We start from the raw sequence: 14,093 nt of genomic DNA, 5'->3' as shown, positions 1-14,093 counted from the left end.
GCACCTAACACTGCGGGCAATTTAGCATGGCCAATTTACCTAACCTGCACATTTTAGGACTGTGGGAGGAAACCGGAGCACCGGCGGAAACCCACGCAGAATGTGCAAACTCCACACGGTCAGTCACCTGAGGCGGGAATTGAACCCAGGTCTCTAGCGCTGTGAGGAGCAGCAGTGCTAACCACTGTGCCACCGTGCCACCCATTTCTGAAGGCTTCCCATTTTCCAGCCATCCCTTTACCCGCAAACATCTGCCTTCAATTAGCTTTCGAAAGTTCTTGTCTAATACCGTCAAAATTGACCTTTCTCCAATTTAGAACTTCAACTTTCAGATCTGGTCTATCCTTTTCCATCATGATTTTAAACAAATAGAATTATGGTCGCTGGCCCCAAAGTGCTCCCCCACTGACACCTAAGTCACCTGCCCTGCCTTATTACACAAGGGTAGGTCAAGTTTTACACCTTCTCTAGTAGGTACATCCACCTACTGAATCAGAAAATTGTCTTGTAGACACTTAAGAAATTCCTCTCCATCGAAACCTTTAAAACTATGGCAGTCCCAGTCGATGTTTGGAAAGTTAAAATCCCCGACCGTAACTACCCTATTATTCTTACAGATAACTGAGATCTCCTTATAAGTTTGTTTCTCAATTTCCCTCTGATTATTAGGGGGTCTATAATACAATCCCAATAAGGTGATCATCCCTTTCTTATTTCTCAGTTCCAACCAAATAACTTCCTTGGATGTATTTCCGGAATATTCTCCCTCAGCACAGCTGTAATGCTCTCCCTGATCAAAAATGCCACTCCCCCTCCTCTCTTGCCTCCCTTTCTATCCTTCCTGTAGCATTTGTATCCTGGAACATTAAGCTGCCAGTCCTGCCCATCCCTGAGCCATGTTTCCGTAATTGCTATGGTATCCCAGCCCCATGTTCCTAACCATGCCTTGAGTTCATCTGCCTTCCCTGTTAGGCCCCTTGCATTGAAATAAATGCACTTTAATTTATGATTCCTACCTTGTCCCTGCCTGCCCTGACTGTTTGTTTGATTCACTTCTGTTCTCAATTGTACCAGTCTCATATTGATCTCTTCCCTCACTATCTCCCTGGGCCCCACACCCCCACCTTACTAGTTTAAATCCTCCCAAGCAGTTCTAGCAAATTTCCCTGCCAGCATATTAGTCCCCTTCCAATTTAGGTGCAATCCGTTCTTCTTGTGCAGGCCACTTCCACCCGAAAAGAGATTCTAATAATCCAAAAATGTGAATCTTTCTCCCATATACCAGCTCCTCAGCCATGCATTCATTTGCTCTATCATTCTATCCTGCCCTCACTAGCTTGTACCACTGGGAATAATCCAGATATTACTACCCTTGAGGACCTCCTTTTTAAATTTCTGCCTAACTCTCTGTAATCTCCCTTCAGAATCTCCACCTTTTCCCTTCCTATATCGTTGGTTCCAATGTGGACAATGACCTCCCGCTGGCTCCTCTCCCCCGTGAGAACATTCTGCACCCTCTCTGAGACATCCTTGATCCTAGCACCAGGGAAACAATACACCATTCTGCTTTTTCTCTGCTGGCCACAGAAACGTCTGTCTGTACCTCTGACCACAGAATCCCCTAACACAATTGAACTCTTGGAAGCCGACGTACCCCTTGTTGCATTAGAGCCAGTCTCAACACCAAAAACTTGACTGGTCTACCAGGGATTCCCTATTCCCCTTCTTGAAAAGAGGAACAACATTCGCCTCTCTCTGATTCTCTGGTATGACTCCCATGGAGAATGAAGAAGCAAAGATCTTCGCCAGAAGCTTTGCAACCTCCTTTCTCGCTTCCTGGAGCATCCTAGGATAAATCTGGTCTGGCCCTGGGGACTTGTCAATCTTAATGTTTGCCAAATTTTCCAGCACATCAATTTTATCAATCCTGATCTGTTCAAGCCTGTTTCCCAGCTTCTCAAAGTTCTCATTCACAACAAGGTCCCTTTCCTGAGTGAAAACCGAAGCAAAAATCTCATTTTAGGGCTTCCCCAATCTGCTCAAACTCCACGCACAAGTTCCCTGCGTTATCCCTGACCAGCCCTATCTTCTCTCTGATCATTCTCCTATTCTTCACGTGTGAGTAAAATGGCTTTGGATTCTCCCTAATCCTTCCTGCCAAGCCTTTTTCGTGTCCCCTCCTGTCTCTTTTCAGTCCATTCCTGAGCTCCTTTCTAGCAAACCTGTATTCCTCTAAAGCTGTGCTAGATCCTTACTTCCTCCACCTTACGTAAGCTGCCTTCTTCCTTTTGATGAGAAGCTTCTATGTTCTTGTCATCCAAAACTCCTTAAGCTTACCCCTTCATGTCTGTCTCAGAGGAAGAAATTTGAGCATCATTTGCAACAATGCTCCTTATACAGTGTCCACATGTCTGTTGTGCCCTTTCTGTGGATTTAATTGCTCCCAAACTGTAGTTCCCAACTCCTGTCTGATAGTGTTATAATTTTCTTTTCCCCAGTTAAATATTTTCCCTTTGGTAACTGCTCCTTTCCCTCTCCAAGGCTATGGTAAATGTGAGGCAGTTGTGGTCACTGTCACCAAAGTGTTCTCCCACCACGAAATCTGACACCTGTCCTGGCTCAATGCCGAGCACCAAATGGCCTCTCCCCTTATTGGCCTGTCTACATACTGAGTAAGGAAACCCTCCTGAATACACCTGACAAAAACTGCTCCATCCAAACCATCTGCAGTAAGGAAGTTCCAGTCGATATTGGGAAAGTTGAAGTCACCCATAACAACAGCCCTGCTACTTCTGCATTTTTCCAGAATCTGCCAGCGTATGAGTTCTTCGATCTCCCTACTGCTATTAGGGGGCCTGTAGAAAACCCCCAATGAGGTGGCTGCTCCTTTGCTGTTCCTAACTTCCACCCATACTGAGTCAGTGGATAAACCTTCCTCAACAACCTTCATTTCTGTAGCTGTGATGCACTCTCTGATTAGCAATGCTACACCCCCTCTTTTTCCACCCTCCCTGTTCTTTTTAAATGTTCTAAACCTTGAAACATCTAGCAACCATTCCTGCCCCTGTGAAACCCACATCTTTATTATGGCCATAATATCATAGTTCCAAGTACTGATCATCATTCTTATTTCTGATAGTTCTTGCGTTTAAAGCAGGCACACTTTAACCGATCCCTTTGATTCATCACATGAAAAACCTTCCCGATAGATTCACTACATCCTGTCACTGCTCCGTCTACAACTACCCTCTTCTCAGATATGTAGCTCCGGATCCCACCCCTTACCAAACTGGTTTGTGTTGTCTTCAGAGGGATGGGCCAATATGTCACTTACCCCATCCTACTCCAGATAATGATGCGTTGTTTTCCTTGTTTAATTTGCAACAGTGTAGAATTCTCTTCCTCCACCAATTTTGTGCATTCCAGATCAGCTCAGTTCTTCTCACAGCAGTTAATTAATCACACTCCATACCATTTATTATTCCGTGGGTGGCACAGTGGTTAGCACTGCTGCCTTACAGCGCCTGAGACCCGGGTTCAATTCCCGACCCAGGCGACTGACTGTGTGGAGTTTGCACGTTCTCCCCGTGTCTGCGTGGGTTTCCTCCGGGTGCTCCGGTTTCCTCCCACAGTCCAAAGATGTGCGGGTCAGGTGAATTGGCCATGCTAAATTGCCCGTAGTGTTAGGTAAGGGATAAATGTAGGGGTATGGGTGGGTTGTGCTTTGGAGGGTCGGTGTGGACTTGTTGGGCCGAAGGGCCCGTTTCCACACTGTAAGTAATCTAACCATTCATCTTATCATTGTGGCAGCTGGTTGAGGAATATTTCAATCTTGATATCTTTTAATTTTCTGCCTCATGATTTGACTACTGAAATTTTGATTTGACTAAAATTCCATGTCTTTCCAAACCAAGTAATTGGATGACTATCTCTGTGGTAGCAATTTGGATTGTATTTCAAGGTGTGTGGAAAAGCATAATTCTCGTATTTTGCAGGACATCAAATCGCTACCACAGGGAAAAAAAGATTTCTTTTCTGCCTGATGGTAATTTTGTTACTTGAAGTTAGCATTAAGCCTGTTAATGAGATTTTAATTGGACATTTTTATCAGAATTCAGCAGTAGTTAAATGATTTGTTTGGAGTGCTCTTCCCAAATTGGCGTTGTTCCACACGCTCTTCCTATTTTCTGGGCAACCTGCTCCCAGATCCTCAGGAGAGAATTGCTGGGAAAACTGTCATTAACAGCAGGCACAAAAATGGCTGAGATGGTTTTCCTGATTCATGATTAATTCTCCCACCACTTATTGTAGGGAAAATAAGTTGGGTTGGGCCTCTTGGATTGTGAGCATGTACCTGTTGTGGCACAGGGTTTCCTGTATCTTTACTCCAAAATGAGAATGCTGTTAGAAGATGCCTAGGTAAATTACTGTGCAACATGTTGTAAATGATAGGGACATCACTGCCGACTGAGAAAGTTGTGACTGGGGAGTCCAATTAGGTGGCTGCCTTGAGTTGTATTGATATTTTTGAGAACATGCCATCACATTTCTAATTGGGCCTTGAACATTGGTGGGTAGGCTTTGTTGGGAAGTAAGTTACTCACTGTAAATTTCCCAGCCTCTGACCTGTTGTTCTAGTCATGATATTAAGGCACTAGTCCAGTTCAGTTCTGGTCATTGGTAACCCTAAGCCACTGGGTGATCCAGCAATGGTAATGCTTTTAAATGTAAAAAGCAGGGGGTAAGATTTTCTCATTGGAGGTGGTCATTGCTTGACATTTCTTTGCTGCAAATGTTATTTGCTACTTATCAGTCAAAGCCTGGTATGGTACCTTACTTAAACAGTCCATGCCAGCATTCAACAACTGAGAAGTTACGGATGGAACTGAGCATTGTTCCCTGATGATTGCACATTCCCATTTTGACTTCTGATGGAAGGAAAGAAATTGCTGCAGAAGCTGAAACCGGCCAGTGTTCTGAAGAAGTGACATCCTGCACTGATGTTCTGGGGAAATGGATTTGCCTACACAACCACAAAGCATCTTCATTTGTGTTAGATTTAACTCTAATGGGCGGTACAGTGGTGCAGTGGTTAGCACTGCTGCCTCACAGCACCAGGGTCCCAGGTTTGTTTCCAGCCTCGGGCGACTGTCTGCATGGGTTTCCTCTGGGTGCTCCGGTTTCCTCCCACAGTCCAAAGATGTGCAGGGCAGGTGAATTGGCTGTGTTAAATTGTCCATAGTGTTAGGTGCATTAGTCAGAGGGAAATGGGTCTGGGTGGGTTACTCTTCAGAGGGCTGATGTGGACTTGTTGGCCCGAAGGGCCTGTTTCCACACTGTAGGGAATCTAATCTAATTAGTGGAGAACACTCCCCCCAACTTGCACTAGCTCCAATGTTTGGTCTCTTTAATGCCACCCTGTTAACTGCTGCCTTGATGTTGTCTCTCTTATTTCACCATAAACCTTTTAATTTCTGGGGGGCAGGAAGAGAGAGAGTTCTCAAAACCAAAAGGAAATCACCCTGAGCACCTTCAGAAGGAACCTTCACACAGGGGATTTCTGCTCAGACACCCAGGATCTTTATTTTTAGGCACATTTTCTGTTGACTTCACAAAACCACATTTGCGAAGTTAATACCTTGAGAAACCTAGGACTAATTTGGCTCCATTTGCAACTGTTTTCCAGCCTAGAACCATAAATTATTGCGCGTTAAAGTTGAGTACTGAGTTGCATCGAACCATGGAGTTAGTCCTATTTTTTAGTATCACCATAGAAAAGCTTACTGTTTACCTTTTGAAATAGCTTGTCATATAGGAATTTCCTCTTGTTGAAATTTTATTTTGTGCCTGACAGTTGGCTTTCTAACCTGTTTGTCTTCTAAGGTCTGCTATACAAGCTGCTCTCTCTAATTCTGGTCTGAACCAACTGCCAGGACTTGCACAAACCAGAAGCATTTCTGAAATTGAGAAGCTTGAGTACTTGAAGCAGGTCACCAACAAAATTGAAAGCAATAAGAATATTCCATCATTCCTTTGCCAACATGTTGATGCAACAGAAAAGTGAAAATTATGTTCAAAGACAAACTTGCAAACAGTTCCTGTGGTGCAAAGTAGTCTGCCAATTTGCTATGGCCTACCAACTTATAATTAATCTTGACATTCTGGTATGCTACTGGGATCTTCCACATATAAAGTACTTATTCAGTTCTTCTGCCAACTTTGGTCCCCTTAGTTCTCTAGCCTCATTTTCCAGTGGTCCAATGTCCACGCCTGCCTCTCTTCTCTCCTCTCCCCCCACCCAGTTGTCCTCTGCTGGCTTTTAAAATATTTCACAATGTATTGAAAATTATTGGATACTTTTATGCTGTAACTTTTTGTTAGCCAGGGTTGTCTTGTCCTCCCCTCAGTACATGAATGTTCAATCATGTATGTTTTAGATTAGATTAGATTACTTAGTGTGGAAACAGACACTTCAGCTCAATATGTCAACACCAACCCTCTGAAGAGCAACCCACCCAGATCCATTCCTCTACATTTAACCCTTTACCTAACACTATGGGCAATTTAGTATGGCTAATTCACCTGACCTGCACATTTTTCGGACTGTGGGAGGACACGGGGAGAATGTGCAAACTCCATACAGTTGCCTGAGGCGGGAATTGAACCTGGGTCTGTGGCGCTGTGAGGCAGCAGTGCTAACCTCTGTGCCACCCATGTTAATTTTGTTTAATAGATCTTTACATTCTGAGTCGACAAAAAGTGGCTTGCCTTTATGAAGCATCTATTATAGTGAATGGTTGTTTTGGAATTTTTAAAGAAGTATTTTTATTCCACAAACCTATTTTCATTTTCAGTGCCGGTTTGAAATGATTCAAGTTCACTTCAGCTGATTGGTTCAGTGATGAGTCATATTACTTGTTGTGGTGAAGGGTGACTGGCAGGAATATCTTGAAGCAAATGGCCTTTAGAAATCAATGCTTTGAACTTTTACCTTTGACAGTACTGCCATTTAAATGATATAAGATGCTATCTTTCAGCTAGGACACCTGCTGTTAGGTAGATGCAAAAGAAATTCCCCTGGCACTCAGGATGATCTTTATCCCTCAACTGTATGGCACTTTGGTCAACCTTCTGCTAATTAAACAAAACTCTCAAAAGCTCAGCTCACCTCTTAATCTATGAAAGTATGAGTGACAGAACTACTCAAATTCCACTACTTAATTATTTACAACTCTAAGCCTCCTTTCTCTTAAAAAGGTTTGTTATCTACCTCCCACTCTAAACAATATACTGACACAATAAAGCCTCTGTTAAATTTACAGCAACTCAATCTTCAAAACCAGACAGTGGCTGTCATTTCTGGTATCAATCTTCCTCTATTTGTAGATCTCCCTGCATAGTTTTCGATCTTCTACTATACAGATTTTTCATATGAAAAAGGTACCATCGCCTGAGAGTTTTCAGGCAGTCTGTCAGACAATGGCAGATTAAGGCTCTTTCTGGCTAATCGTCCAAAATTTGGATAATCTAATTGGTTCTATGTTGTCAAAAACAGTAAAATTCAAATTTGATTGGGTTTTTGTACCTTGATGCATAATTTAAACTGGTTAAATTCAAACAGTTGGGCAAAATATTGGTATCGAAGTTACAGCCAAAATTTTACATCTTTCAATTTTCTAGCACACTGACATGACAGGTGCTTGGCAGTTTTCACCCCCTCAAAAGTACAATACCTTCAACTTCATAACACAAGCAGTGCCTGGATCATCTATTTTTAAATTGCTATTTGCATTTAGACCCTGTATGCAATTGACTTGTGTTTTCCTACATTACTCTTCAAAAATACATGATTGGCTAGGATGTTATTATAAATTCAAATTATTTCTGGCTCAATAATAAGAGACTTCTGGCACCTTTCAGCCCAGATGTCAGCCACAAGAATCACAATTCCTGAGGTAACTTGGCCAAGTGTGGCATTGGCCAGAAATTCTACCATCCCATAATCAAAAGTCTGACTTTTGAACTTTGGCCTAAGAGCAGCTTCTCATACAGATTTCGGAATAAAACTGCTTCGGGGCAAGGGCAGAGATAGCAGCGTACAATTCACTCTAAACTTAGTTGAGTTAGTCAAAATATGAAAATATTAAGAACTCTTGCATTTGCAGTCAACTGACAGTGACACCCCTAAATCACTAGACCCACTTTCCTCAACATTAACATATTTGCTTGTTAGAGCCTATAGTATATTGGAATATGATACTGTAGGCAGAAGTGGCAAGAATTCTAACTTTCATGCCTTTGGTGTGTAAAAATAAAAGGACACCACACATAGGCATCAACTAATAGAAAAAGAGTTCCAGTTTCGCAGTGTCTCATTTTATTTTACGGTCTGTACCAGCCTTAACAATATGGCCTAAGTTCAAGAACTTCTAATCAACTTCCAATAATAATTTTGTCCTAATGTATAGAATGTTAAGGTTTTAATTTTGTCCTAAAGTCATGTGCTTATTTAAAAAGGATTTGGCAGGTCAATTTCAATTTTCCAGAAAAAAAGCTTAATTTTAGTGATTTAATTTGTTTTCTAGTGTTTGTTCCATTTTAGAGATAATTTAACTAGTCATATCTATACTTGTCTTGTGAAGGGAGAGTTTACCTTGTGCCACTTCTACTGTTGAAGTATGGTGCTAATAGCAGTAAGTTTTTTTTAAATATAATAATCCAGTTTGCTTGAGAGACACTGAATTGACTCTACCACCACCACAGACAATGTATGCCTAGATCCTAACCAGGTTCTCGCAGGAAAAAGTGTCACCATTTGCTAATCATGTCAAATCTATGTCCTCTGGTTTTTGATCTTTCCATTAACAAAACCTATCAACCTTCTAAGAGAGATTGGTTACTTGGAAACAAATAAAATAGGTTGAAAATAATAAGCCCGGTACAGTTCATTGCAGAGAATTGCCTTTAACATTTTTTTTTTGTTTTTCAGTGGTGTGGATGTAGCTGCACTCCTTTACAAGATGGGATTTAGTGAAGCAGTCGTGCAGTCCAGAATGGCAGCTGGTACCAGTACCTTTGTACTAGCATATGCTGTTCATAAGGTCTTCGCTCCAGTACGAATGAGCATTACTTTGATTTCTGTGCCATTAATAGTAAGATACTTCCGCAAGATTGGACTTTTTAAAGCATCTACTTCCAAACCATGAAGAAATACTTGAATCTTAAGATTGTAGCTGCAAAGGATCTAGACAATTGACAAAAAAAATTCATAAATGAATGCAGTACTTAAAATTGTTAGGCAGTAGTTACCTGTAAGCCTGTGCTCTTGATGGCTGGTTTCAACTTGAAGCTGAACTATAGTGTCACTCTCAACCTTGTGCAAGACACTTTTACAAAGGCATCTATTGCCTAGATTGCAGCAGCTGAAGTGTCAGTTGCAGGGAAGGTAATAATCATTGGAAATATTTGCATGAGACAACTAAAATTAACTGTCAATATGTACCATTTGACAATCTAAAACTTGAATGCAGCCAAATTATTGACTTGAAGGAAATAAAGTGAGCAGTGTGGAAAAACAACAAACATGCTGTTAGAACACAGGGGCGTATTCTTTCAGCAGACTTACTCACTCAACTAATTTCCCCAGCAAGATGAGACTAATTTAAAACTCCATTACATGATTGTTGGTTAAGCCTTTCAGTTCACTTCAAATGCAAACATTCCCATGCTGTGCAGCTTAAAATGAAGTGGCACTTCCCTAAAGTAGTGCTTGAAGTGTGGTGTAGGGAAGAGTGGAGAAGACAATGGCCCCTGTATTCATTCCTTAGCCAAAAGCAATGAATTTGGACATCAATGTCCAGCAACGTTACCTAATAACAAACTAAAATTATGTACACAGGCACATGCTTGGGAGAAGTAACAGTGAACAAGCTATTTATCCTGATGTAGAAATTTTGGTATTTCAAATTTATTTTTTAAAAAGGGATGGATCATTTCTGAAGAACATTTTATACAATAAATCCATGCACATCCAACTCATTACATACAAATTAGCTGTCAACGGGAGCTACCCCTCTACAATCGTGGCTCTTCTGTTGGTACTGCACTACACCTGTCCAATGCAAACTCATAATTGGAAGCTGCAACAGAAAATGTGATATTCGCTCATTCACATTATAGCCAATAACTTCATTAATACAATAGATTAATACATACTACAGACTAAGTGTGACACAAGTGAATTGATTTTATTCAAATTAGTATGTAATAGCTGCTAATGCAACTTTCCAAATCCAATACTTCGAGACAATATTTATGCTAGGTTAAACTTAAGTTAAATAATCAAAACCACAACAGTAGCACCAATCTCATCCATTCACTTAAAAATCAATAAGCAATAATTGTTATTCCATTGAGGATGAATTAGGACCAAAGGAAACTTCAATACCTTGCTGCATTGTGTATGAGTAGTATAATCACAAACAAATACTTGGACTGTAATTGTTTACTGTTTGCCTTTTCAAATACTGGTGTTTCATTAAACAAGACCTCAGACTGAAGATTAATTTTCATTGTCATTTGAGTCTTTACATATTTTGTAAGTTACTGGCAGCGTGCTAGCAAGTGATAGTATTCTAATTACCACTTAAAATTTAATTATTAGTGCTTTGCTGCTGCGCACTCAAATGAGTAGGTGGTAACATTAGAGACTTATTTGGAATCTTAAATTTGAGCATTGTGAAACTTAAGATGTTTCCATTAAATGGCAAGTATCCCAAATCCTGAAAATAAAAGAACTGATCAAGCAAAAACCAGACTTGAATGTATTCAACATTACAAGTTGAAGTTACCTTAGTCAATCCAGAACCATCTTTACCATTTAAAACCAGGCTTTGGAAACTCGAGATGAATGGTTCTCTTTTGAAAAAGAGTTGTCTAATGTTGATTTTATCACATGGGTACTGACCAGAAGTGCAACATTGGCATGCTTTAAAACTAGGAATTCACCAAAATATCTGGTAGATTTCTCCTCCCTCCATTAAACTTGAATGTATGCATTAGTATTAGAGTTCTTTCACAGGTGGTCTCGGCTTGTATTTGCAAACTCAAGATTTTTTTTTAAAAAGGCACATTTTAGAATGGAGATGTAAAGCTAGGAAAACAAAATTGCTGCCAGAATGTAATACCAAATAATGCAGGTGCTCGCTACATTATACTATTTTGTGACAGTAAAGGTTTGAGTTTTGTGATTTGGTTTATCCTCTTCAATGTTAAAGTTAAATCATAAAAGTAGGAAAATTCTGTAGCAAATACAAATGCCATATACCAGTCCACAGGATCAGAGCAGAGTTTCACTAGTGCGTAGGTTTGTTTCACCATTAGTTCTAGAGGTGCACAAACAAGTCTTCACCAGCATTTAAAAACTAAAACAATGTTGCAGAATAAAGGCACTTAAATAAGTGTGATAGACAATTGAAACTTACCATGCTAGTACTCATAGGCCTAAAGCCATATATTGACAATATAACCTCTACTGTGAATCAGTTTTCTACAAGTAAAACAGCCTGTAGAACTATTGAATTTTTAAAAACTATGCATTTACAAAAACATTAAGACCCTTCAGAATTGGGTTATAACCTGTATATAATTTCAGTATGCTAAACATTAAGGCAATGGTGAAAAGTTTTAATTTAACCAGATAAGTTTTAACATTGTTTTCTCTACTCGAGTAAACTAGTTACTTTTACACTTTATTCAACTTCCACTGGTGAATCAACTTAAAATGTAATGGTTTGATTGCATAGTGTTTTCCACAAAAACAAAAAAAAAGTAAAAACGTTTTTACTTGCCTTGAAAGACATTTTTAAGGCATGACAGATTTGCAATCTGCAAGTGAATCATTTACTGTACAGTTAATTGCTTTTATTAGACAAAAAAACTAGATTGTAGAAACTTGGAAACAAGAGGCTGGTTTTAAAGTTAAATAAAAGAATTGGTTTTAAAAAAAAGTGTCAGTCCTTCTTTTTCTCTCCTGCTACTTGTGCTCCTAAAAGGTTATGAATTGAACAGGTACATTAATCTGAAAGTAGGTATATACATTACGTAGATTCCATTAAACAGAACATTTGTGGAATCAGAAGTTAGAACATAGAATACAGTGCAGAACAGGCCCCTCGGCCCTCGATGTTGCGCTGACCTGTGATCTATTCTCAGCTCATTTCCCCCCCCAACACTATCCCAAAATCATCCATGTGCTGATCTAAGGATTGTTTAAATCTCCCTGAGCAAAGGCTTTGAAAGATTAACTGCTTGCATCACTCAAGGGAGCTACCAGCTTAGAGATATGTTCAGCAGCACCTTTCAAAAGAAAAACTCAGCAGGATGGAGTCATGCAATATAATTTTTAAACTTGTTCAAAAGTTCATTGGATACAATGAAGTACCCATTGTGCTCTGTACCTTTTAAAGATAGTAATTTTTAAGTTGAAGTCACCCCACGCTAAAATGCCACCCTTACACAATACACATTTGAATTGGAATCACTAGGTTTGAGAGAAGATTTGTAGCTCGGGTGCTCTTTGTTGTGTTCTGTTCGCCGAGCTGGGAATTTGCGTTGCAGACGTTTCGTCCTCTGTCTAGGTGACATCCTCACTGCTTGAGAGCCTCCTGTGAAGCGCTTCTGGTGATCTTTCCTCCAGCATTTGTAGTGGTTTGAATCGGTCACTTCCAGTTATCAGTTCCAGCTGTCCGTTGCAGTGGTCGGTATATTGGGTCCAGGTCGATGTGCTTATTGATTGAATCTGTGGATGAGTGCCATGCCTCTAGGCATTCCTGGCTGTTCTGTTTGGCTTGTCCTATAATGGTAGTGTTGTCCCAGTTGAATTCATGTTGCTTGTCACCTGCGTGTGGCTACTAAGGATAGCTGATCATGTCGTTTCATGGCTAGTTGGCGTTCATGGATGCGGATCATTAGCTGTCTTCCTGTTTGTCCTATGTAGTGTTTTGTGCAGTCCTTGCATGGGATTTTGTATGCTACATTGGTTTTGCCATTGCTGGGTATCGGGTCCTTTGTCCTGGTGAGTTGTCTGAGCGTGGCTGTTGGTTTGTGTGCTGTTATGAGTCCTAGTGATCGCAATCGTCTGGCTGTCAGTTCAGAAATGCTCTCGATGTATGGTAGTGTGGCTAGTCCTTTGGGTTGCGGCATGTCCTCGTTCCGTTGCCTTTCCCTTTAGGCATCTGTTGATGAAATTGCGAGGGTAATCTGTTTTTGGCAGATACATTGTATAGGTGTTCTTCCTTTTTTGCAGTTCTGGCATACTGCAGTGTGTTGTGGCTCTTTTGAATAGTGTCTTGCTGCAACTTGTGTGTGTTGGGGTGGCTGCTTTCATAGTTTAGGACTTGATCCGAGAGTGGCTTTCCTGTATACCTTTTGTGGTGAATTCTCCGTTAGGTGTTCTCTGTACCATCACATCTAGGAATAGGAGTCAGTTGTCCTTTTCTTCCTCTAGTGAATCAGATTCCTGTGGAGTGTGGTGTTAATCTAGTGTGTTCTCTATTTCTGTGTTTTTAATGATTACAAAAGATGTCATCCACATATCTGCCAGAGTTTGGGTTGAATTTGCAGTAAAGACTGTTTGTTCTAACCTTTGCATTACCGCTTCTGCTATGAGTCCAGAGATGGGTGAGCTATTGATTTGTTCATATATTTGGTTGTTGAATGTGAAGTGTGTTGTGAGGCACAGGTCCAGTCGTTTGAGTATGCCGTGTTTGTTGATGGTTCAACGTCCTGTTGTGTATTCTATGTCCAGCAGGTTGGCTATTCTTTCTCTGGCTAGGGTTTTGTCGAGAGATGTGAACAGTGCCGCAACCCAAAGGACTAGCCACACTACCATACATCAAGAGCATTTCCGAACTGACAGCCAGACAACTGTGACCACTAGGACTCCTAACAGCACACAAACCAACAGCCACGCTCAGACAACAACAACTCACCACAACAAAGGACCCGATACCCAGCATGAACAAAACCAATGTAGCGTACAAAATCCCATGCAAGGACTGCACAAAACACCATAGGACAAACAGGAAGACAGC

At 40.7% G+C, this 14,093-nt stretch overlaps 1 protein-coding gene across 1 annotated transcript in view; it reads left to right on the top strand.

The window, feature by feature from the left end:
* The window catches only part of fam210b (family with sequence similarity 210 member B), a 55,882-nt gene extending 45,317 nt beyond the window's left edge, over positions 1-10,565 (top strand). The window contains exon 3 of the mRNA XM_060836304.1: positions 8,990-10,565. Within this exon, the coding sequence (XP_060692287.1) occupies positions 8,990-9,206 (217 nt within the window). The 3' untranslated portion in view covers positions 9,207-10,565. The remainder of the gene's footprint in view (positions 1-8,989) is intronic.
* The last annotated feature ends 3,528 nt before the right edge of the window (positions 10,566-14,093 follow it).

The sequence above is a fragment of the Hemiscyllium ocellatum genome, chromosome 15 (genome assembly GCF_020745735.1).
Source record: "Hemiscyllium ocellatum isolate sHemOce1 chromosome 15, sHemOce1.pat.X.cur, whole genome shotgun sequence".
NCBI lineage: Eukaryota > Metazoa > Chordata > Chondrichthyes > Orectolobiformes > Hemiscylliidae > Hemiscyllium > Hemiscyllium ocellatum.
Note: the sequence above shows the minus strand (reverse complement) of the source record. Positions and strands in the feature narration are given on the sequence as shown.